Source organism: Rhinichthys klamathensis, unplaced genomic scaffold, assembly GCF_029890125.1.
Source record: "Rhinichthys klamathensis goyatoka isolate OS25496 unplaced genomic scaffold, OSU_Roscu_1.1 h1tg000022l_1, whole genome shotgun sequence".
Classification (NCBI taxonomy): Eukaryota; Metazoa; Chordata; class Actinopteri; order Cypriniformes; family Leuciscidae; genus Rhinichthys; species Rhinichthys klamathensis.
In genome coordinates this window covers 48803-75745 of record NW_026606573.1, presented here as the reverse complement: position 1 = coordinate 75745, position 26943 = coordinate 48803, and the positions used below count along the sequence as shown (strand labels likewise).

The 26943-nt window shown below is 40.2% G+C and overlaps 1 protein-coding gene across 1 annotated transcript in view; it reads left to right on the top strand.

Moving 5' to 3' along the window:
- The first annotated feature begins 1036 nt into the window (after window positions 1-1036).
- si:ch211-288d18.1 (USP6 N-terminal-like protein) overlaps window positions 1037-26943 on the top strand; it is a 36843-nt gene continuing 10936 nt past the window's right edge. The window contains exons 1-3 of the mRNA XM_056242277.1: window positions 1037-1202; window positions 19122-19195; window positions 26335-26420. Coding sequence (XP_056098252.1) covers window positions 19130-19195; window positions 26335-26420 — 152 coding nt within the window. The 5' untranslated portion in view covers window positions 1037-1202; window positions 19122-19129. The remainder of the gene's footprint in view (window positions 1203-19121; window positions 19196-26334; window positions 26421-26943) is intronic.

Genomic DNA, 26943 nt, shown 5'->3' with positions numbered 1-26943 from the left:
GCTCTAAGTGGGGTCCTATTCAGTGAAAATTGCAACATAAACCCCTAACTGCATTAAACTCATGAAACTGTGTGAAACATTGTGATGAAATGTAAAACATCACTAAATACTATAGCCTAGTTAAGCTATTAAAATAGTAGGCCTAATTTAACACAATGTTTAAATAAAACCACTTATAAAAACTATATTTTAAATAAAAACACTCTTCTCATCTAATGGCTGTCAAAGAAGGACGCGCAGAGCTCGAGTTTTTATTTTAAAACATTGCACGTCTCAACACCAATAGTAACGCTTTGATGTAGCCTATCATAAACCAATAAAAGTAGCCCAAATATGTCACCCCACACTACCAAGCAGAGTGTACTCTGGGGTAGGCCTACTTGCCTAAGGTCAAGGGTCAAACCCACAGCAGATAGGCCTACATTATAACACAATCACCAACAGAGGGCACAATTGTTTCTCTTTTCACTCTTTGTTTGTTGACAACGATTTTGAATATGGACTGTGTGTGAAATTATTTAAAGAATAAACTGTCTGTTCATCCATCCTTTCATGATCCACTCAAATATCCCATACCCTGAATTATTTGGAAGGTTATTTTTGTTTTGTACCGAACGTGGAAGAGAAAGTGTCACTTTAACTCACATGACATTTCAGTGTGAAACAAATATTTACAAGTGCTTAATTTCAGTGTTGACCTAAACCAAATCTGTTTAAACCACATGTCATTACCTCATAGCCTACACCTCAAAAAATCTTTCAGTCCAAGGCCTATAGTTTAAATTCTCTGTTTATACATAGGTTAAGCTACATTAAGGCTCAAGACAAACCACACCAACTGAACATGTTTCATATTTTGTATAAAGTTTGTAACATTCTCCAACACAAAGGTGAAGAGCTGCGTTTGCTAAGTGGATGCCTAATGAACGGTCATAATTTCCATAGTTGGGAGCAGGTCACGTGACCTGACCTGCCAACGGTACAATCTTTCCCTGGGTTTACTGGCAGGTCACGTGACCAGCTGTCAGCCAGGATCTAACTGCACAGGCTTCTACAGTCTGTGCGCTCTGACGTGCTGCTTTGCGCTGCTCTCAATGGTGTTAGATGAAGCTATTGTATTCGCCACGGGATTTAAGCTATTCGCTTCGCTTTACCTCCCATGTTTTCAGCGACGAAGGAATGAAGAGTCTTCACAATAAACGGTAATTATTTTTTTTCCCTTTATCGGCATTTTATTTATGTATTTGATATCATGGCATCTGGTTCACCATTCCTACGGTTACTGGATGTTGCATAGCATAACAGTGATATTATGCAAGATCCATTACACAGAAAGAACTGCAAGGACACAACGGAGTGTCATTTTAAGTGTTTTGAATGTATTTCGCAGAGTGAGAGCGATTTGAAACCCACTACATGCAGCATCAACATCTCGGTTATTTTTTTGTCTTGTCGCCTGTTTCCAAAATACACGTAGGCTATAATTGGTAGTTATTCTAAGAACCAGTGAATGAAAATGCAGAAGAAAGCAGCGAGAACCCATTCACTTTCAGCGGGTTTAAACTGAAGCTGTTTACAAACATTCTCTCTGCATCACACCTCTGAAATGCGTCCTTCATTCTGGCCCAGTTCAGGTGTTTCGGTTATGGAATCTCCATGTTCTAATCTAGACACATCTTTGATGCATTTCCTTTGTGTCTGCATTTCGAATAATCCCTTTCACCTTTTTCAATGACCATGATGCACTTTTTATTATATTCTTCATTTAGTGCTTACATTCAGGTTGCTTTATTCTGCTTTACTGCTATTGGAATATACCTCTATCAGAATATTCAACTGTCGTTTCTTGAGTTCTTGAGATAGGCCACTAAAGATTTTGCTCTCGCATTTGTGTGATTTAAATGGCAAGTTAATAAACTCATTAATTTTGCATTCATGTCCTATAAATTGCAGAAAGCTGAAACTGGAATATTGTCTTAATTTGGATTTGCATTTACACACACATAACACATATTCAAAATATGATGTGTTTTTAGAATATCCACCAAAACTGAATGTTTGTGCAAGTTCAAACAAAAGTATTTCTGAGGAATATTAATACAGACAGCAAGAAGCTAAGTTATAAATGAAACATATTCTTTGGTGTGAACTGTGAAGATTACATTTGTTTACTAACATTTTACAAGCATGAAAAATATGACCTATAATTGTAGATCTAGAGTCTAATGGCATACATGTTGCAATTCACTACACTTGTATTGAGTTGATTAATATCCATTTTTTTTTATCCAATATCTTGTTAATTGTTTTGATTAAAGTCAATGTACTGATTTCACATTTGAATGTATATTCCCAATAAATATATATTTACAATAATATTTAAATATCTATAAATACAGCATAGTAAATAGCAAGAGAGAAAAAAATAACATGCAAGTCTTTCAGTTGGATAATGCTGATAACATGCATACAAGAATATTCCGGTAGCTGTGAAGCATTTAGCCTAAACTACTTCTTCTTCATGGTCAGTGTTTCTATTTCTCTCTTCCCACACACAAACACACATATTTAGGGGTAAATCATGCCGCTTTTGCATTTCCACACACAGATGTTCAGTAGATGGAAGTAGGCCAATGACAGATCTGTGTAAGCTTTAGGGTGGGCTTCTGGCTGTATTTCACAGTTATTTAGCCTTCATACGGGTCTGTAGACTTTTAATTGTAGGTCAGAGAGAAACTTAAAAATCACACATTTCTCAGTCTCAATTCCAACCTTCACTCTTAAAAATTAATGTACTTTATTATGGGCTTCTATGGTTCCATGAAGAACATTTGTCATCCATGGAACATTTCCATTCCACAAAAGGTTCTTATAGTGGAAAAAATATATTTTTCACAGTAAAAAAAAAAAAAGAAGGTTCTTTTAAGAGCTCTTGACTGAAAGGTTCTTTGGGGAAACAAAAATGGTTCTTCTATGGAATCGCTGTGAAAACCCCCATTTGGCACATTTATTTTTATTTTTGAGTGTTGTGCACCTTTTCACTGATGTTCAGATGAGAGATTTAAGAACTCTACTCAATTGTGTCCAGTGTTACTGAAGCATTGAGTGTTCATCTCAGGATTTGTAAGACACTCAGGTGGACATCCACACCATGTGTTTAACACACTGCTTTGGCTCTGTTTATGGATAGCTGAGCCACTGAACATAAACACTGCTCATCTGGCAGACAAATAAACTGTTTAGTGATAGGTGTGCTTGTGCATAGCCAGACTTTTGACTCCGGCATAATGTCTGGACCTCACTGCTGGTTATTCTGGTATTAAAAAAAACAACAAAAAAAACGGTTTGATGGAAAACAGAAAAAAAATATTTGAGTTTGGACTATTATTCAACACAGTTACTCATTTACATGCATTTATAGTACATGCATGCATACATGTGAATGTAAATGTAAATGGGCAGAACACTTAATACTACTTTGTCTCCAGGTTTGAATTGGTAATTTCAGTCATTTTTTAGTGAAATATGTATTATTTAGACAGTGAATGGATTGTGGGAGGTCTGTGGGTGTGCCGTCTGACGCTGAGACTAGACTATCTTCTGCTGCTCTTTGTTGATGTCATAGGGATTAGTTATTTTTATAAATCTGCTCAAGAACAATAATTTAATCTGTTTTTTTGTTTTTATTGCATAATGAGCTTTTTATCAAGCCCCATGTGGGTACATCTTAATCATTCAGTGATTATTTCAGTGACATTAAAAACATCTCTCATCACTGAGGTTTATCTAAATGAGCTACCTCAATCTCAAGTCTTTCTTTTAAGTTTTATTTTTGGTCTTTTCCCTATTGTATTGTGAGCTACAGTAGAGAAGTGGGACAGGAAATGACAAGGGAGAAGGATCTGAAATTAAAGGGTTAGTTCACCCAAAAATGAAAATTATGTCATTAATGACTCACCCTCATGTCGTTCCAAGCCCGTAAGACCTCCGTTCATCTTCGGAACACAGTTTAAGATATTTTAGATTTAGTCCGAGACCTTTCTGTCCCTCCATTGAAAATGTATACACGGTATACTGTCCTTGTCCAGAAAGGAAATAAAGACATCATCAAAGTAGTCCATATGACATCAGTGGGTTAGTTAGAATTTTTGAAGCACTGAAAATACATTTTGGTCCAAAAATAACAAAAACTACGACTTTATTCAGCATTGTACTCTCTTCCGGTTCTTTTGTCAATCCGCGTTCACGAGTCCGCAGTGATGCTGATGACGTAAGACGCTGCTGACGTGTATCTGCAGCGTCTGCGTATTCGGGTTCAAATAAATATGGCTGGGCAAAAAAATGCAAGTCTTCCTTAAACGAAACAAAAAACAGATCACTAATCAACTTACTGCCGGGGTTTCCTTCGTACTTTTGAGACTACTGAGAAAATCTTTGTTTGGAGAAATATCTCATATAAGATATATTAGGCCTGCTCCAAAAATCAGTACAATTATTTTGGTCAATATTGAGCTCACAATTATTCAACAAAATTACTTTTTCAGTACATCATGCATTTATTTAACATTTTAACCCTGCATTTGGGTCCATCTTGACCAAGCAGAGGTTTTTTTTTTTTTTTAGCATGAAGATGAAATTTTGTAAGTGTGTTTTGTCAAAATACACATAAATTATTATTTTTTCTTAACCAAAAATGTAAGAGATATAACTATTTACACTTAAAGGTACAATATGTAAGAATTTTGTAATAGAATATCCAAAAATCACTTGCACAGTGTGATATATATCCTGCAGTTGTGTACTTACAATATCCCAAAAGTCTCCAAAGATTTTTTATTTCAGAGAAATTCCCATTTTAAATAAGTGACCGTCCCGGAAAGAAATGTCGCCTGTCAATGACACAATATCCGCGTTATCCTCGGTTTCCGTTTATACTGCCATAGCCATGACGTAACCATGGCGACAGACGTGGACAACTGCGTAGTGCGTAACGTTTAGGCACGCAGTTCTTGTTTCCTTCAAACATAGACCATGGCAAGCAGACTTTGGGACAAACAAGGAGAACTAAAATGAGGATCAATATCAGCTTTTGAGATGCCGAGAGCTCCACGTCCGCGACAATGGACTTGACAGAGCTTCACGAGTCATGACTTGACAGCTTTATTAGACAGGTGAGCAAATGTACATAAAACAAATCAATGTTATATAACGTTAGCTCAACATGATGAAATGTTAGAATATGATCAGTGTGTTATTTCTATGTTGATCTAGCTTACTGCTAGTTTTCTATAGCAAACGAACTAACACGTAGTATAACATTATAACTTTCAACAAACATTTAAATGCCGTTTAGTGTGATAGTGTAACGTTAGACCAAGTGAAGCAGCGCTCATACCACTGTAATGTTAAAAAACATGAATGTTTGCACTCATCCATAAACATTATTAGATCCATCAGCTTGACAGCAAGTCCCATCATTCAGCTCATCACTGCGTCATCAACCTACGCCTTTGTTATTGTTGGAAACTGCGCCCTCTTGTGGCGAAAAAATCGTACATATTGTGCCTTTAATTGTTACACCATTTTCGTCCAGGTCCGTTTTGACCCGAAAGGGAACTGTGGCTTTACACATGAAATTATGCTGGGATTTTTTTCCCTGTCATATAGGCCCTAGACCTTATATGCGCCAGACAAACAAGCACGCAGCCATCTTTAGAATATGTCTCTCTATATTTCTATGGTATCGCTGTCCAAAGTAATTAGCTGGTTTAGTGGATTTACTTATTGTAGAGTTAACGAAAGTTATCATGAGCATTGTAGGCTAATGTTTAAAGCAGATGTCTTAACAAATGTCAGCAGACCGTGAAGATTTTAAAACGAGCCGTTCATTCATATGTAAGATCACAGTGAAAATACAAACCAGTTGAGTTGGGGGTACTCGGACTCAGACTAGTGTCCGGACTTGAGTTCAATTTTGAATGAACTCAGACTTGTCACGCACTCGAGTTCGGGCACTGGAGGACACAATATTATTCAAAAACGAAACGAAACTACTTGTGTTGTTTCCGCGTTGAGCATTGTAGCCAACGCGGAAATGTATATTAAGCGCATGAGCACAGTGGCAAATCAGAGGCATTACCAGAAGACAAAAGACAACGAGCGCAGCGCTAAAGTGGCGGGGCTACATAAGGGATACTGTATCTCTCTCTCTCTCTCTCTCTCTCTCTCTCTCTCTCTCTCTCTCTCTCTCTCTCTCTCTCTCTCTCTCTCTCTCTCTCTCTCTCTCTCTCTCTCTCTCTCTCTCTCTCTCTCTCTCTCTCTCTCTCTCAGATTAGTCTCAAATTACTTATGTAAAATACATTTATTTTATATACATAGCATACATAGCCTCACACACACACACTCATTTCCTTCCCACTGGGGCTGCATTTTGTTTATAAATTCTAAAAATAATTCTGAAATCAAAATAAAATGGCAAACCAATTAATGTCTTAATGTGTTTGTAGAGCAGGGACTTCATAGACCAAAGAGTTTACATTTGGAAATGAGGGTTTGAGAAGCTGTTTGGCATAATTTTTTTATAAGTAAAAGTTTATGCAAGTAAAATAAATGTATTTTGTTTGAAAGCATGTTAACAGACCCTGGAATGCAAAAAGTGAATACAGTTCATTAATGCATTAGGAGGGTTTAATATACGCAAAGCTTCTAGGTTGCACGTCACGCATCACACACATGACCAGCGTCGGCCAATAGTGAGCCTACGTCTGACATGCAACCTAGAAGCTTTGCGTAGTTTCACTACGTGAAATATAACGGCCTTACAGAGTAGTTGAATAAAGTCGTTCTTTTTGTTTGTTTTTTACGCACAAAAAGTATTCTCGTCGCTTGATAAACTTAAGATTGAGCCACTGTAGTCACTCGGACTATTTTAACGATGTCTTTCATAACTTTTGGGCCGGTCAGTTTCGAACCCTTAAGAAGCCTATGGAGGAGTGATCCAGCTCTCAGATTTCATCCAAAATATCTTAATTTGTGTTCCGAAGATGAACGAAAGTCTTACGGGGTTGGAGCAACATGAGGGTGAGTAATTACTGACAGAATTTTCATTTTTGGGTGAACTAACCCTTAATGTTGTTAGGTGCAATAAGCAAAGTAGGGCCGACTCGTGCGCACAGGAAGCGTAATCCTGATTTCAGTTCTCTTCTGCAGCTTACATGGCCAAATACACACAAAATGATGTAAAAATGCCCATCTTGGTGAGTATTCACATAAACACAGTCAGTTATGTCTTAAGTGGGGTAAACAGTTGAGAAAGAAAGCACACCATTATATTGGATCTGAGCAGCTCTTAAAGTGACAGTAGTAGGGATATAACGATTCCCACGAGCCGGTTGAAAATCGATAAAAATATGTGACGATCGGTTGATGTTAAACGAATCGCAATACACGTATTAAACAGCATGGGCGCTAAAGCTGTATACTGTATACTAAGTTGTAGCTAGCGTTACGGATGGTGTGATGGAGCGTTTTCAGTTCATTTCAATGGAAGTTGAGCTAAACGCTCACGCGCAATCGTGAATCTAAACTTCCATAGGAATAAAAAGAAAACACTTGCTTGATCCGCACCAGTGTTCACTCACCGTCAAACACTAGCAAACATAGCGATGGAAAGCATAGATGTTGACGTTGACTCATTCAAATCGGAGGTGTGGCGTTGTTTTGACTTTCCGAAGACTAATAATCACCATAGTAAGATGCTCCAGTCACCTCCGTCTGCATGTAAAAGATATTAGGCTAATTGGCAAGGTGCATCAGTGTTTTCATGTCAAAAGATATGAGGCTATGAGAAAGACCAGCACGAGGGTGTAGGCTATTCCAAAGAAGACTGAAGGAGAAAGCTGTGCTGTTGCAGAACCAGGTGTTGTATTTATTTACTATCTCTTTCTCTAAATGTGTACATGTATTTTTTTATAATTTGTTGATTATTATGGCATATTTTTCTAAATGTGTTCTGTTTTTCTAACTCTTGCAAGTGTAATGATACAAATTATAACAAATAATATTACAATCTTGCCTTTATAACTATGTGAAACCCCTGTTACTGTTGTACTTAAATTTTACTTATTCTTTTAGTTTCTGGTATTCCTCTGCGCAGGATGAGGGTGAAGAAGGTGCCAGTGGCCAGACAGACAGACAGACTGAGCTGAAACATCCTCCTCCCAAGAAAACAGCATTGGAAGATCTCATTGGAGGGACTTTTTGGGGATTAAAAAAAACAACAACTCAGTTTTATTATTTGACATAAAATATATTTCAGTTTTACAAAGAAATGTGCAGCATTTTGTCTGAGAAATAAAATAATACTTTTTCATTTATAATTTGTCTGAAATCTCATTTTGTAAAAATAAATTGTGAAGAAATCGTATCGTGAAACGAGTATCGTGAATCATATTGCATTGTGAGTTGAGTGAATCGTTACATCCCTAGACAGCAGCCTTATAAACCTGCTTACCTCTGTGTGCTTAATGTCAATCAAACAACAATACACAAAGAGAAAATCACTCACTGTTCTTGAGTGAATAACTTTTGTAGCTTCAATAAGAATTATGTATATTTAATTCATACAGTAAAGACTGTTTTATTTTTTACAATTGATTATTCAATTTCTGTTGTTAAATAAACCTAATGTAGGCCTACCTGAAACCCTAACCCCCCCTGGTTTACACTGACGTTAAAATGAAACTTACTTTTTATGTAGCTAATGCTGTTCACTTTTAGAAGTTAGTACGGTGGCCGAGAGAGCTCAATGCGCTGCAACTGAAGAAAACACATGCAAATACAAAAAAACACCTGCAAATTAAGAAAATTGAAATATATTAAGAAAACATCTTAATCAGTTTCACAACACATTCAGCGTAGTGTCAGTTCTGGCAGGTCACGTTAGTCAAGCTCGCATCAGCTGACACTCAGCTGATACACGTCTACCTATAGGAATACGACGCCTATCACTGTATACGCGTTTCTCAGGAGCTAATTACCCTCCTCCATCCCCAGCTCCTCCTCTCGTCAGTCAGCATGGCATTCTGATTCCCCTTGAATGAGAATAAATTCTCGAATTATGTTGTACTTTAAAATCTTGAATTAATGATATCTTCAATACATTCATGTTGGTTCTGTTCTGTTTACCCTAAGGGGGGTTGTTGCTGCTCTCCCTGCTCTTATTCATGCTAGGCTGCATGGATGTGCAGGGAGTTTTTGCCCAGAACAGAACCATACCGGCAATCCTAACTATATGCTAAATGCCAATCGTATTTGACTATAATTGTCCTGACAGAAATGTGTGCTCCAAATACTCATAACACAACCAAATACAGAAACTGCAAATTGAACAGAAACGGAAATGTTTCCAGGGGTGACGAACCCGGCTGGGAACGTGCTTACAGCTCAAAGTCTACTTTATTTTATTATTATTATTATTATTATTGCAAAACATACAGAGATGACATGTTTATGACATACAACTTTGTATACAATATACAAAATGTATTAATATGTTCAATGTCATCAGAATACTAATGAGAAAAGAACAATGAGCTGAAAACTAAAATAAATAAATAAAAATTATAGAGAAAAAGAACATGAGGGAAAGATATTAATCTATACATCAGTTACATTGTACAAATTTTGTCATGTTATGTTTAAATAAGTTTCATAAGAAATGTTAGGTAATGCAGGGTCCAAATATGAGACGGCAAGTTTTAAAGTTGAGACATTCACACACAGATATATAACGCATATTTAAAAAATGTTTTTGTATAAAATGTATATTTATTTGCAACAGTTATATGTTAACAGCAATAATAAGATATTTCTGGTAATAACAGCTATTCAGCTGATGGACACCGTGCTGCGTTGTCATGGGCACATCCCAGGTGAAAATAATGAGGGAATTACGTTGTCTTTCGTTGCTCCCTTCGCCAAGTGCGTTCCAAACGGCCCTGCTCACTCCAAAGTCCCCACTTCAAGGGCTCTACCGTCTGGCCTTAGAAGGGAGTAAGGCATAGGGATGCTCACGAGCAATAAGCATTTCCCAACCGGGTTCGTCACTTACTGGGTTCCCCTGGAAACATTTCCGTTGTGGTCTGTGCTATTTGTAGCGCGTTTCTGTATTTGGTTGCGTTGTGAGTATTTGGAGCACACATGTGTTGTGAAACTGAAGAAGATGTTTTCTTAATTTGCGGGTGTTTTTCTATTTGCTTGTGTTTTCTTCAGTTACAGCGCGTTGAGCTCTCTTGGCCACCGTAAGTTAGGGTGGCTTTCTTCTCTAAAAAAAAAAATAGAATGAGAAACATGTTGGTCGTGTCATTTTCAGATTTGAGAAACATGTTAGTTATATCATTTTCAGTTTTTAAATATATTTAATGTATAGAATATAATAAATAAATAAAAATCTAAACATAATTTAAATTTATCTTACACTTAAAGCATTATCATATCGCATATGGAATAACGAGTTATCGCATTTCGCATTTTTCATCAAAATTGTGTGCAGCCCTACATTCCAGCATACTGTTACTCACTTATCAGTTACTCGGATGTTAACACTTGTCACTGCCATATGCTTGTGCTCAAATAAAACAACAGCACAGAACTAATGTACATTGACTAAACAACTTGCCACATTAATGGTTGGTCTCAATGTTGCCCCCACTGTGTGTGTGAAGACTCTCAGCCAGGACAAGGCTCTCTCAGTTTGTTGAAGTGCTCTACATCTGTGAGCTAGTACGAGGCAGCGATGGCCCACCCAGATGGCGGTGCAAGTGATGCCAGTTGTACCGGCACGAACATTGACAACTGCTCTCCCCCACATGACTGTTACTCTCTCATAAATGTTGAATGTCCAAATGTTGAGCTTCTCCCTTTTACGTCGGAACAGTAAATGTCAACAGACCTATGCTTATTTAATCCCATCCAAATTAGAACTCTTTCCTCAAACAAAAAGTGTCATACCGCCCAGTCTTGGCTTGTTTAACCTTTGTCCTCTTTGGGGTTTTTTTTAGCATAAAGGGAACTAGTCTTTTTTGTCATAACCATGCTATACTCATATTTCCATGCACACCCAGCAGCCTGGCCAGCAAGGCCTGATGTCACACTTTGAAATTAGTTTTTGAAGGTGCAATGTTTTGCTTGAAGGCTTTTTTTGTGTTGAGCTCCTCTGCCAAACAAACACAACGATTTTTTGACAAGCTTTGAAACAACTACCTTGTATAAGCTCCTGCCAGCTGCTTTCAGACTGGAAACTGTGACAATGTTGGGACACATTTATCAAATAAAATTATGACATGCTTTTGACGTTTAAGATTATTTATTGAGACCGTATGATAATAACTAATAGCGATGGCAAATTATTTGTTAATTAAAGGATTTGTTTATTATTTGACACATATCAAGAATAATGAGTAAATCTTTTCATTTGAAACTGTTCTGGAAGATGTCAAATAAGCTCAAATGCCATGCATGCATATTGCTCTTTAAAAATGCTGAATACCTCTTATTATGTATGCTTGCCAACAAACATAGCCCTCATTCAGCACACATGAATAATTCAGAGCTTTAGCCCACATTTATTCACTCATGTTTACTGTCATACGTAAGTCATGGTGTGCATTTGTGTTCATTCACCAATATTCTTCAGTTGAGTGAACAACAAAAGCACCATTACTGTGACATCACTGAAACAGATTCCAAAGGGACATTTTATAATAACTGTCAATACAATATCAAACATTATTTCTTTATGTAATGTGCAGCAGAATATGAACCTTAATGTTTGTTGATGACATCAATCACAGTTATTATATAATGTTACTTTATTTAATTTGCTGTTTGAACTTTTTAACATAAACATAAAATATGCTTCAGATTTTGTGAGACTCTATTCTATCCTTAGTGTCCATATTTTTGGAGGCCAGTGGCAGTGATTTCTAGGTCAGGCGTGGAGTTCCACATCCAGCTGGGAAGATTTTCAGCAGAAAGACTTGTCATTCCATATACTAGTGAGAGCTGAGACAATTAGAGAGCCAACCGTTAGACTCCAGCTCTCTAGAGAAATGGCTATTTATGGCACCTTGTGTAAGATCTATGCCCGCAGGTCAACATTTTCCCTTGTATTTGACTCATAAACAGAGTTATAGAAAATCAGCAGTCAGGCCTAAAATGGAAAGTCCAGATGAATTAAACAGGTTTAACACAAGTGATCAAATACAAACCCCACCCAGTCTCCATTCAAACAAGAACACAATGTCTTGGCCTAATTTCTGTCATGCTTGTTTCTCAGAAATAACTGAAATTAAACTGCTTGATCCAGTGAATTCAGGAACTTGCCTCTGTTAAACCCTTTTTCATTCCGTGTTTGATAACGGGAAGAAATTGCGAAGAAAAAGTGGATTGCAAATGTTTTTTTTCTTTCTTTTTTTTTCTTTTTTTTTTGGGGCAGACAGTTTTATGCAAAATCCATTTGGTTTAGTGCCCCTTTTTAAAGATTTTCTATAAAATTATAGAATTTGTTTCAACAGATGTTATTAATTATTTTTTTACTGACACTAATGGTCTTTTCAAATGGAAACTGCAGTGAATTGTATGTATAGGTCCGTTTTTCAAATGAGCTTAGGTGGAAACTTATTGAAGCTTCACAAAAAAATTAACTGATATTGGATCAGTATGTTGATATATACTGATATTGGATCAGTATATAAGTATGAAGGGGATACAAGCCCATGGTTTTGCCATATTGTACAATTTAGAAATAGTGTACTATAAACAATTCTCAGTCATTGCAGTATCCCTGTTGATATTAGAATGATCTATAAGTAATACATCCAGCGGAATGCAAGTTCAGTACTGTCAGCTGATTGGTCTGTATGAAATGCTTGCTCATCATTGTGTCCAGTAAGGCATCCATTTCTCTCTCTCTTTGAAACGGGGATGGTACCAACACCGACCAACAGAGCTACTAAATCAGTTTTTCTTCGTTCATTCTCAAGTCAAACGCAACAGCACAAGCTTAAAAAAAGCAGATAGTTTGCACATCACCATGTTATATTCAAGATTATTTAAATAATATTGGATCCAGGTTCTTTTTATTGACTCTTGTCCCTCCTTTTGGGGACTGTCATCTATCATATCAATCAAACAGTCCTCAAGTCCCTGAGAAAACATCCGCTGCATTGCTGATAGTACCTCACAATGAGAGGCTGTGTAAATGCATTTGCATTGGATTGAAAGTGTTAGTGATTATTCGGGTTACATGCTTACCACAGGACATGCAGCTGACTTGTGGGTTTTTCCAGGGGTTTGAAGATGTGCCACCATTCAGTGAAAACATTTAAACTAATATATATATATTTTTTTAGCTTGTGTATGCTGCACAGGTAAAATAATAAATTTACATTGCAAAGGCATATCAGCAACACCTTGCCTGTTTAATAGGGTTAATGAAAAAGTGGAAAATAGTTATCTAAAACATCATTATTACTGTTCTTGGTGCATTTTAAGTGGACATTAGGGAAAAAAGTATGATGTGGCCTAAGGCATACAGAGATATATTCTATTAGGCCATGGTAAATGTAAGAAATGGAAATAAAGCTAGGTTGAGTCTCTGTGACAGCCCAACAGATTAAACCAAGGCTATTCAACTAGCTACATTCGAGGGCCGGATTATCAAATCGAAAAGTGTGGGCCAGTTGGTTGGTTTGGGGGTTTAGCTTATTTATTAAAACATTATTTATTGAAACATAACATTTTCAATAAATAAGCTAAAGTAAACCTAAAAAAGTATTGTGTTTACTTGAAAATGTTGTACCCAACAGTATGCAGATTTATAAGACCTTAATAAATAATAACTTGATAATTTACAGCTGTTTACAAATATTTTCCTTGGAACAAATAAATTAATTATACAAGCTCATAGCTATTGGTAAGCATTAGGAATTATTTTATTTATAATTGTTATGCTTAAATGAAAATATTCTGACCGTGAGACTTAATAACCACAGGCTACTCACTCCCACAATATAAAAAATGCCTAAACACAGGTTAAAAACTATACGCACCTTCACAAAGAAACTAACATAATTGCATAACAAAAATGATATATATATTCCTCTGCCTATCTAATAAATCTAATGCAATATAACATATATAACATATTCAATATAATTATTCCACATTTCTGCCCAAACCATGGTAAATTACTACAGTACATGCATGGTAAATGTTTGTAAGGTTGGTGATTCGGGGATTTAAAGTCTTCTAATTTCGTTCATGGCACAATGTTTCTCCTGCTTTCTTCATCAGACTTGTTGGGAATGTTGAGGCAGTTTCATCCGATTTAATAATAGTTAAATCATCGAATGATTTGTGGTTTGTAACAGAGAGGTGTCTGTCGAATTGAAACACTTCCCACTGGTTGTCGCAATGCTGTTTAATAACAGTGTCCGGGACCGGAAGTAAACGCAACTCCGTGCTGGGCCATGCTGAAACAACTAGTGAAACAACTGAAAACAGCACTATTTGTTGTTACTGTACTGACCGACAAACCGCTTCAGAATCCGAACGAATCTGAATGGTTTCATACCGTTATGCGCGTTTAGAAAGAATCAAACCAAAGGCATGATTAATTCACAAATGATTGCTATCACTGGTTCAGTCGACAGAAATACGGGACACACATAATAACTGCTGAAATATTCGCACGTAAAACGTTTCTCAGGTCAATCGGAGTGCGTATCAAACTAAATTAGCCGCACCGCCAGGAAAAGAGGAGGAGGGAGGTTGGTGCCGTCGGGCCGGGTGGAGATGATATTTGGCGGGCTCGCGGGCTTGAATAGCCCTGGATTAGACTAACAAAAAACACACACAAACTGAGGTTTAGAGAGGAAATACCTAGACTACAGAAATCCTGTTGGACAGCTCTTAATTAATCAAAATGATAAGGCTGGAGCCTAAAGGACACAGACTCCATCAAGGCCTCCACGTCCGATCTGGAGAGGTGGCTAAGAACTGTGGACAAGTCTGGGCTCCCCGGGAAATTTAAGGCCTGGATCTACCTACATGTTATCCTCCAAAAAATCCTCTGGCACCTACTCATCTACAAAGTCCCTATGATTGTAGTGGAAGGTTTTGAGCGTAGAGTGAACAGCTATCTACGCAGAAGGTTGGGTGTGCCACGCAGCTTGAGCAGTATTGGGTTGTATGGCAACAGCAGGCTCTCATTCAGCTCCATTAGGGAGGAATTCATCATTGCATTTGCACGAGAACATTTGCAGTATTCGGGGTCAAAGGACGCTAAAGTGTCCGTAGCGGGCATTGTCCCGAGGACAGGGAGGAAGTGGAAGGCAACTGAGGCAGTCCAACAGGCAGAAGCTAGGCTGAAGCACAAGGCTCTCCACGGGACTGTGGCACAGGGTAGGGCTGGATTCGGAAGTTCAACACCAACCCGTTGCAACACTGGCAGCAAGAAGGAAAGGTCAAGGCTAGCGCAAGAAGAGGTGCGGGCTTCAGTGGAGGAAGAACGAGCAAGCAAGCAGGGTTGTAGCAATGAAGAAACTGAACGGTGAAGTTGGAGCAGACAATGGAGTGGAAGGTCTCCTGGCTGGATATATGCAAATGGAACCCTCAGAGGATCAAGTTTTTGATTCAAGGGGTGTACAACGTCCTCCCAACCTGTTTGTTTGGGGCAAGGTAGAAACTCCAGCATGCACCCTGATAGGCAGGCTCTCTTGAACACATCTTGACCAGTTGCTCCTGGGCAATGGCCGTTATCGCTGGTGACACGATCAAGTCCTCAAGACCTTAGCTGAGTCAATCAGCAGGGGAATTAGCGAGAGCAGAAGCACATGATTGCAAAAACAACCCTGGTGGCTTGCTCTACACAGCACGAGACTGGGTGATGACAGTTGACCTGGATAGACAGCTGAAAATTCCAGCACACATCCCCCAGTCCATGCTTATACCAGACATCATATTGGTCTCGGAGTCTACGAAACAGCTTATCCTACTGGAGCTAATTGTGCCTTGGGAGGAGAGGATGGAAGAGGCACAGGAGATAAAAAGGGCAGAAGTATGAGGGACTGCTGGAGGCCTGCTGCTGGAATGGGTGGGAAACCAGGTGGATGACAGTGGAGGTGAGTTGCTGAGGATTTGCAGGTCCTTCTTTCAGCATGGCTTATTGAATGCTGGGAATAACTGGTGCAAGCTGGAGAAGAGCCATCAGCAACAGCATGGAGGCTGCAGAGAGTGCATCAAAATGGCTATGGCTGAAAAGGGGTGATATGTGGGGATAGTAAAATGCCACTTGGACACAGGCCAAGGCTTGATTAAACTCGGTCGGATCGCCTGGAAGAGGGTGTCTGTTGAAAGACCCGAAACACCCAATGACGCCGGGAAACAACACTGATAATGTGTTCAAGTTTGTTCATAAGAGGTTGTATGAATAACTGAAAACAAATGTTATAATGAATATGGTATGTTGGATTAGACCATTACATGTAAATATTTTCAAATATGGCATGTTCTGAGCACTTGTACTTTCAGAATGACAATCTTGAGGGTTATAATCTGGGGTTTCATCAAATATTGCATAACCTAAGCCTTTTGCTGCAAAGGTGGCAGATGACGACACTGCTTTCCTCAGGAGAAGGAATGATTTCAGCACTTATCCTTAGGGATGTGGATTAGGGTGTTTGACAGATTATCATCTTGGTTTATGTAAGTTTGGGATCAGGCCAGCTTATCCAGATTTCAAATCAGTCTCTTTGAAGGTGACTCTTTTGTGTATGGGTTAACAAGAATCCACAAAACTGATTAATTATTGAAACACCAACAATTTTTTTTTTTACTCCAATTTAATATAAACATTCAAACTGTGGCTGTAATAAACACTTTCATGATACTTGATTTATTCAAACATAGTCTACATTAAATTAATATGTAATGAAGTGCATATTTTTATCAAAATGCTCCTCTTTTTTTTCTAGCTAACTAATGATCTGTGAACTTTGAATGGCTTTCCTGAAGAAATGTAACATTATGTGGCAAATTGAAGCTCTTTATTGTTTCTCTGTAAATATTGTTTGGATTATTTGAAGGCTTTGGAAGTTTTGCAGAGCACTACCTTTACACTAAAGTGTTGTTGTGTTGCATTATATAATCTGACATTTTTTTAGTTTTTAATATTTATTATGGCTAAGCCATGATCTGGACTACCCCAGCTGCCCTTTTAAACCATTTTTAAAACTGACAGAGAGTGATTTTAGTGAGAGGATATACAATGTAATATAATGCCAGTAGGCTGAAAAAATGCTTAGTAAAGTCTTTTGCTCTCCTTTAGTTTTACAAACTGTGGTATGGGTTTTCAAGTAAATTATTTTCTCATTGAGCAGTAAAAAATTCACAGGCTCAGAATTATTTCCTGTAGTTCTGCTAGTTTTAAAGTCATGTAAGCATACTCTCTCTCAAACCATTATTGTTCCTGATGATGCCTTTAACCACTTACTATCAGTTTTTTATGAAACACATAGATCAGCTTCTCTGTTCACTTGTACTTGCGTCAGCACTTATCAGCTCTATGATTGGAATAAGCTTCAAGTTGAAGAAACAGCGAGGGTGATGGAAAAATTGGGAAAGGGCCAGATGAGAAGGCCATAGTGATAAAAATCAGTATGGTATATTTATTGACACCTGTCAGGAGTGTCCTGTCTAAATACATCAGGAAATGTCATCAAATGATACTGTACAAACAAAACAGATGCGTTTGTTGTTTTATTAATTTGGGTATGAGAGGCAAGTGACTTGTCATTAAAGGAGAACTCCGGTCAATTTTAACATTGAGCAAATTTTTTTGTACATTTGGAGTGCTGTCAGTACAGACAAAAACGACAAAAATCGGTGTTGCCTACACCGTGTTATCCTCTTTTTAATATTCACACCCTGTTGACTTCAATGGGGCAAGTTCTAAACCTGCTTTTAGCCTCTTAACAACCTTAATGTGTCATTACAAGTGCACAGCCATGTGAGTGGTGTTATTAAGAGTGACCACGGTCAATCTGACTGCAGTAGATGTGAAAGATATTAATAAAAATGATGTTAATTCAGCCAGCTCACATACCTGTATTTACTTCCTTTTTTCGTTCGAAGTCCACAGTAGTCGATTGTCGGGTTCGCGCGCGCGATCATTAGTGAAGATCACTCACATGGCTGCACTTGTAATGACACATTAAGGTTGTTAAGAGGCTAAAAGCAGGTTTAGAACTTGCCCCATTGAAGTCTACAGGGTGCGAATATTAAAAAGAGGATAACACGGTGTAGGCAACACCGATTTTTGTCGTTTTTGTCTGTACTGACAGCTCTCCAAATGTACAAAAAAAAAGAGCTCAATGTTAAAATTGACCGGAGTTCTCCTTTAAGAGAAATACTTAACTGTGTTTTTGTCTCTCCTGCTTATTGAAGATTTAAATGCCAGATGGTATGTTTTGGTGATGGGCTAGAAATATTGAATATGACATATGATGGCATGCCATGCAACGCTGTGTCCCAGGGTGGGTGACTGTGTTTGTCAGTTTCTATTTTTGTGTGTGTGACAGACTCAGCAGACACACAGCACTCTCAGACAGCTGAAGCCTGGCGGGAATCTTTGTTCCCTTCCTTTGGCTCTGAGGTTCCCATGGGGATAATGTTTCTGAGACAGTCAAGGCCTTTATGACCAACAGGATCTTCAAAACATTATGAGCGCTCAGGTTACCAAGTACCAAAAAGATTTGATTTTGGACCAGTTCCTCAGTCTCTAAATGATGAATATGTTGAGCTCATGAGCAGTCTCAATAAGCGGAATCAAAATTTTATTTCATTACAAATTTCCGATTCCTGACCTTAAGTATCCAATTCCAGAATTGGAATCCATTTTCGATTCCTAACCCTAAAAGTTACCCTTTTTAATACGGATCTTTACAAACATATAGCCCCCAAATTAAATTTAACGTATCTGTCTTCCAGACTGTTCAGCTTTTGTCAGTATTCTTTTTTTCTCCTTGTCATTAATTGTTTTTTATGTGCTGTATTTCTAGATATTGACATGAAGAAGGACATAGAGGTGCTGATAGCAGAGGAACGTGCTGAGATCATCTCTAAATATAATAAGGTAAATTGTGCCTTTTACTCTCACTTTTTTTTCATCAGATATTCACTGAAAAAGTATGAATACCGTGATACTTTCTGTAACTTATTCAAGTTTTCCCATTTCCTTTAATGTACATTATGAGTTACTAATAAAAATGTCTGTTCCAGAATTGTGATTACTGTATGTACACTACCATTCAAAAGTTCAGTAAATAAATTAATACTTTCATTCAGCAAAGATACATTAAATAGATCAATAGTGACAGTAAAGTTATTTATGATGTTACTTAAAATGTATCAATGTTTTAAGCAGCACAACTGTTTACAACATTTATAAAAATAAGAAATGTTTCTTGAGCAGCAAATCAGCATATTAGAATGATTTCTGAAGGATCATGTGACACTAAAGACCGTAGTAATGATGCTGAAAATTCAGCTTACCATCATAAGATACATTTAAAAATATTACTCTTTTTTTTTTACAGTATTTTACAGAACCCCAAACTTCTGAACACTAGCGTAATGATTAGATTTTAAATGTCAAAATGTTTTGAAGATGTTTATGCTGAGCATTATCTTTTATTAGCTGAGGAAATGTATTATTGTACTGTATGTTGCTGTATGAATTTTGAATGCTGTAGATGTTGTTTATTTTGCACTGTGTTGTCTATCTCTAACCTTTGAGGTTGTTCACATGTGCTATGACCTTTGTGGCTGCTGAGTCGGTGAGTCTGACTCGGTTTTTGTTTGTATAGCGATTTTCACAATACATATTGTGGTAAGGAAAACGTCTCAGGTTACTACTGTAACCATAGTTCCCTGAGAAAGGGAACGAGACGATGCGTCACTTGACGCTTTGGGAACGCCCCCAGCGTGCATGCGTCTGAGCATCAATGTCAACTAGTCCAATGGAAAGAATGAGCGTCACGGGCGGGTGACGTCATGACCAGGAAGGGATAAAGGCTCACCCGGTGAAACGCGGCATTAGCTTCAAAAAGTCGAAGCAAGCCGATCACAGGGAAGCAGGAAGTATGGCAGGGTGACGCATCGTCTCGTTCCCTTTCTCAGGGAACTATGGTTACAGTAGTAACCTGAGACGTTCCCTTTCGAGGGAACTCGCGATGCGTCACTTGACGCTTTGGGAACGAGAATACCCAAAACGCCAGAATTCCAAGTACCTGAGTGTCAGTCTGTTGGAACTAAGCACTAAGCACCTGAGAACCTGGGGCAGCATCCAGGTCCAAACTGTAAAACCTGACGAATGTGAGCGGTGAGGACCAGCCTGCCGCATCACAAACGTCTTGGAGGGAAACCCCAAATAACAAGGCTTTAGAGGCCGCCATACCCCTCGTTGAGTGAGCTCTGACCACCAAGGGACACGGATGGTCAGAGTACTCGTATGCAAGTGAAATAGCCTCGACTATCCACTTGCTAACCGTCTGTTTAGAAGCAGGAAGACCCTTCTTAGGTGATCCAAAGCAAATAAATAACTGGTCGGACTTCCTCATAGAAGATGTCCGATGAACATAAGTATCCAGTGCTCGCACTGGACACAAGAGGTTCAGCCTTTCCTGGTCCGCAGATGTAAAAGGAGGAGGACAGAAAGCCTGCAGCACGATAGGCCTCGGAATCAAGGTCGGCACCTTAGGGACGTATCCCTGTTTTGGATATAAGAATGCCTTGACCATCCCCGGTGCAAACTCAAGGCAAGTGGGGGAAACCGAAAGGGCCTGAAGGTCTCCAACTCTCTTAAGGGACGAAATAGCTAGCAGAAAGATAGTCTTAAGGGTAAGAAATTTCTCTGAAACCGAATCTAAGGGCTCGAATGGAGCCCTAGACAGGCCTTCTAGTACTATTGCCAAATCCCAAGCTGGCACCCTAGTGCGAGTTGCAGGCCTCAGCCTCAATGTGCCACGAAGGAAACGTGTAATCAGGGGGTCTCGACCCAACGATGTACCCCCAACCAGGGCGTGGTAAGCCGCAATGGCCGCCACGTAAACCTTAAGTGTGGAAGGACATAAACCTGACGTAAAGCGCTCCTGCAAGAACTCGAGTACTGTGTTCACAGAACAGTTAACCGGATCCCACTGATGTCGGTGACACCATACAGAAAAAACTTTCCATTTCAGCGCATATAGTTTCCTAGGTGGTGCTACAAGCAGTAGGCTTATTCCGTACTGGCGGACTCGTTCCAGAACTCCTGGGAGCAGAGCAACAGGGGGAAATGCGTACAGACGTAGCCTCGGCCACGTCTGCACCATAGCATCCAGCCCCAGGGGGGCTGGGTGAGTAAGGGAGAACCAAAGTGGACAGTGCGTCGTGTGCTGAGACGCAAACAGATCCACCTCTGCTTGGCCGTAAAACTCCCAAATTTTCTCCACCGCCTCGGGGTGGAGTCTCCAGTCCCCTGGCCTCAGCTCCTGCCTCGACAGGATGTCTGCCCCCACATTCTGGTCCCCAGGAATATACACTGCCCTCAGGGAGAGTACCTTCCCCAGAGACCACAGGAGGATCTGGTGCGCCAGTTTGCAGAGCGGACGCGACCGCAGACCCCCCTGACGGTTTAGATAAGAGACCACTGATGTGTTGTCTGTTCGTACAAGCACATGATGGCCCCTCAGGTCTGGGAGAAACTGTCTCAACGCATTGAAGACAGCCATCATCTCCAGGCAATTGATGTGCCACGAAAGATGATGACTTTTCCACAGACCCTGAACCGAGCGGCCTTCCATTACCGCTCCCCAGCCGGTGAGGGAAGCATCTGTCGAGATCGTAACACGATGGCAAAGAGCTCCCAATACCGGACCCTGGGTTAAGAACCAATGTTTCCTCCATATAATTAAGGCACGAAGGCACCGCCGCGTGACCTTGATCATACGAAGTGGGTTTCCCCCTCGGGGAGAACCCTCTGGTCCTTAGCCACCACTGTAAAGGTCTCATGTACAGCAGGCCAAAAGGAATCACGTTGGACGCTGCCGCCAAGAGACCCAACAGTCTCTCGAACTGTTTCACAGTGCGTGACTGGCCTAGCTTTAGCTCTTTGGTGGCTGTCAGGATAGCAGCTACACGAACGGGCGATAGAGTGGCCCGCATCGTCACTGAATCCCATACCACACCAAGGAAAGTGGTTCTCTGTACTGGAGAAAGAACACTCTTCTTGGCGTTGAGCCTCAACCCCAACATCTGCAGATGGGCGAGAACGACACCTCGGTGCCGAACCGCCAACTGCTCTGATTCCGCCAGAATCAGCCAGTCGTCGATGTAGTTCAGAATACGTATGCCCTGAAGCCTGAGAGGGGCTAGAGCTGCATCCACGCATTTCGTGAACGTGCGGGGTGATAAAGCTAGACCGAAAGGAAGAACCCGATATTGGTATTCTTTGCCCCCGAAAGAAAACCTTAGGAACTTCCTGTGCTGAGGGAGGATGGAGATATGGAAGTAGGCGTCCTTCAGATCTATCGTGACAAACCAGTCCTCGGACCTGATTTGAGTCACGATCTGTTTGAGTGTCAGCATCTTGAACTTGAGTTTCTGTACTGAACGATTCAACAGACGAAGATCTAAAATGGGACGCAACCCCCCATCCTTTTTTGGAACAATGAAATAACGGCTGTAAAAACCCGACTCTCTGTCGGGTGAGTACACCTGTTCTATAGCTTCCTTTGCTAACAGGGCCTTTACCTCTTGCTCCATTACCAGAGCCTGCTCGGGATGCACCACTGTGGGCAGCACCCCGTTGTAACGAGGAGGACGAGAACCAAACTGGATTCTGTATCCTTTCTCTACAATCTGCAGGACCCAATGAGAAATATTCGGCAGAAGCTTCCACGCTGCCAGAAAATTTACTAAGGGAACCAGCCTCTCGAGGCTGGTCTCTGGTGTTATCGAGACAGCCAATTCCGGAGCCTGAAACATAATGGCAGGAACTACCTGAACTGGCCGCTCTAAGGCCCCCCTCAGAGGGCGCGAAACCGATGCTGTGCCGCAGCATAGCATCAGCGACTCGCTGGAGACCGCTGCGCCCTGAAGCACCAAGGGTGGCAGGGTTGGCAGAACGGTCTCGTGAGGACCCCGAAATGGAACGGGCACCGTATAATGAGGTGTACACCGCTCCACTTCGGTCGGGGCTGTCCTCACAGGCCTGATGCATGAACATCAGGACCTTTTTTTTTTTTTAACCGAAGTCTTCTTCGCCTGAAGAACGGTCCTCAGATCCGGCTTCGACTTAGAAGACTTCGGTTGAGAGGGTTGCGTCCGTCTCCAGTCTCTACGTGGAGGTGCACGAGACGCAACACTCTCTTTCTGATGCACACGATATGATGAGCTCGACGGCTGGGGCTGCTCACGCCCAGCAGTCCCAGGGGGCTGGACCCGGCGAGGGATAAACTTTTTAAAAACGTCCGCTTGTTTCTTTGACTCCTGAAATCTCTCGACGACCGCGTGGACTGCGTCGCCAAAGAGACCAGAAGGTTCAAGCGGAGCATCTAATAAAAAAGCTCGATCTTTTTCTTTAATCTCAGACAGATTTAACCATAAATGTCTCTCAGTAGCTACCAAGGCTGCCATAGACCGCCCAATTGCTCTGGCGGTCTCCTTAGTAGCCCTGAGAGAAAGATCGGTAGCCCGACGAAGTTCACGAATATCGTCATGACTGACTCCCTCACTACTATCCAGATCCCCCAGCAGGTCAGCTTGATAAGCCTGGAGCACAGCCATAGTATGCAGACATGCTCCAGCTTGACCTGCTGCCGTATAAGCTTTGCCCACTAACACCGAAGTGGCTTTAAGCGGTCTAGTGGGCAAAGCCGAGGCTTTCAGAGACGATGCGGGACCAGGGGAAAGATAACTGGCTAAATTCTCTTCCGCCTGGGGCATCGCCTCATAACCATACTCTTTCAGCCCTCTTATTCTCGAATAAGTGTTAACATGAGGGCTGAAAAGACGTGATGAATATGGTTTATTCCACGATTTAGAAATTTCATTGTGCAAATCGGGAAAAAATGGAAGCCCTCGTGGTGGAGATAATGTGGTGGAAGATAAAAAGCGCTCATCTAATTTGCTTTTAGGACGAGCGCCCTTCTTCTCAGATGGCCATTCAATATTTAATTTCTCTACAGCCCGCGACATAACATCCACCAGCTCATCATATGCTGGGGAAATAAATTGTGAATCTCTTTCCCCCATGTGTGTGCTTACACTCTCCACACTCATCGCATCAACCTCCTCGGAGGAAGAGCAATAAAGTAATGGAGGGCTCTCTCCCCGGGCAGAAGAAACCGCAGAGCGTGCTTCCGACACCGGGGAGAGAGCACTGGATCTCTCGGGTAAGGAAGGAGAAAGAGCCCTCGGACCCGTCTCCAACCCCTCCGAAAGATCCTTTTGCGATCCCCAGGAATGCATTCTCCGCGCTGCCTCAGCAGACGCGGGTCCTGATCCCTGTGGATCGCGAGCCTGCCCACTCTCTTTATCAAAGAGTGACAGGCGAGAGCGGAGCATGCGAAGCGGTAACATCTCACAATGCTGGCACTCAGCCCCCTCGAAGGCTGAGACCGCATGCTCCACTCCCAAACAAACGACACAAAGCTCGTGTGTGTCCCCACCTGTTAAATAACGCGGGCAGGGAGAAGCACACTGTTTGTACACTTGTTTAGTTTCCATCCTTTTCCGCAACAGACAACAGTAAATAGACAGAGACAAAATGACACAAATCGCTTGCTGAGACACAGAAGCTAATGCCGCGTTTCACCGGGTGAGCCTTTATCCCTTCCTGGTCATGACGTCACCCGCCCGTGACGCTCATTCTTTCCATTGGACTAGTTGACATTGATGCTCAGACGCATGCACGCTGGGGGCGTTCCCAAAGCGTCAAGTGACGCATCGCGAGTTCCCTCGAAAGGGAACTCCCTTAGATATGTCAAGAGGGGAAACAAATGTTGGGAGGTGTTAAAGGCAGTTTTATGTGCTAGTGCAACAGACAGAAGATTTTTTGTACTAACAAGTGTTTGTGGTCTATATGGATGACATGGTGATCAATTTGGCCATGGCACATCATGACATTCTCTAACAGACTCATTTGAAATTGGGGGAATACTGGGACAATAATCCCCGGCTGTCTGTCACACATCACTCCTTGCTTTCCACTCTTCTCTCCACCATGGGGTTGAGAAGAGGGCAGGAGAGCAGCAGACGTCCCCCCTCAGGGAATCAATCCACACCAACTGGAAAAGCTTTTAAACGTCAGCTGCACTCAATGGCATTGGTTTTATGACAAGAGTTGGGACACATTTGTTTGCATTTAGTAATTCACTAGGATGTTTTGCGAGCCACAGAAAAGTGGGTGGAGAGCTGTGTGCTAGAGAGAATATTGCTGCTGTCGTTTTCCATAATTGCATCGACCACTCAGCAACACATTAAAAATGACAAGTTCCTGCACAGAACGGCCACTTATAACACACAAACAAAATGAAAGCATCAGCTAGACTATTAGAAATGTTTCCCCTTGTATCACTGGGGTGGGATGGAGACAAAATCAGTCATGGCAAAAAGTGATGAGGCGTAGATTCAGATCACCAATGTACACATTTGTGATAATGTAGATATTCAGTGAAATGACAAGACATTTCATATTAACCCATTGAGCAAAAATGTGTTGCATATTATATTTATTTGTTTTATTCAATTTCTTTTTTCAGTTTATAAAAACTGCAATGTGCCCAAGTGTATTATAGTTACATTTATTTACTTACTTACTTATTTTAAAACTGTCAGTGTCAACCACCTAGTCAGTTCAAATAAATGCAGAATTTTATTTGGCTCACATTGTCACACACAGTTAACTGCCTACTTTAATCACAGATTTACTGCTGCCATGATCACTTGGCAACAATTTTCATATTTCTAAATTTATTTCATATTCATAATATTATAAATTTATGATTTTGTTATTATTATATCATAGCATAGCATTCAATGTGTTATTACATTACCATTATTTATATAATTATGAAAATAATATAATCACTCATGAAAGTCTAGAACTTCAGAACTGTTGCCTTTAAAGATGCTTAAAAGTGGCCTGGAATTGTTTCACCTTTGATAAACTCTACAAAGTCTGTGTACAAATGAGACCAAATAAAGTATTAGCTCATATGTGTATTTCAGGGTAGAGACGCAGGAGTTCAGATCGATCCTTGGGAGGATGCAGACTACAGCATATACAGAGTTACGGATCGCTTTGGATTTCTTCAGTAAGTCCTGGGTAAAACCCAACATCCAGTTTCCATATTGTCAAGTGAAACATGCATTTAATCATATGCTCTTAAATCCCCGTAAAGCTATTTTTATTTTGTCTGAAACAAATTGTCACTCATAATGACAGTGTCTTTTTTCATTCATTGCATTTTTTATCAGCATACATTGTCTGTCAGCATATATGTAAACATAAAGCAGCTATTTAAGACTATAATGCTGTTGGAAACAAATTAGTTTTCCCTTATAAGGCTATGCAAATTTGGGATTTACAAGACATACACTACTATTTACTTGTTTGGGGTCTGTAATATTTTTTTTCTTTTGAAAGAAATTCATATTTTAATTCAGGAAGGATGCATTCAATTGACAGTGACAGTAAAGACAAAATGTTACAAAATAGTTTATTTAAAAACTATTTTCTTTTGAGTTTTAAAAATCGATAATAAGAAATGTTTTTGAGCAGCAAATCAACATATTAGAATGATTTCAGAAGGATCATGTGACACTGAAGACTGGAGT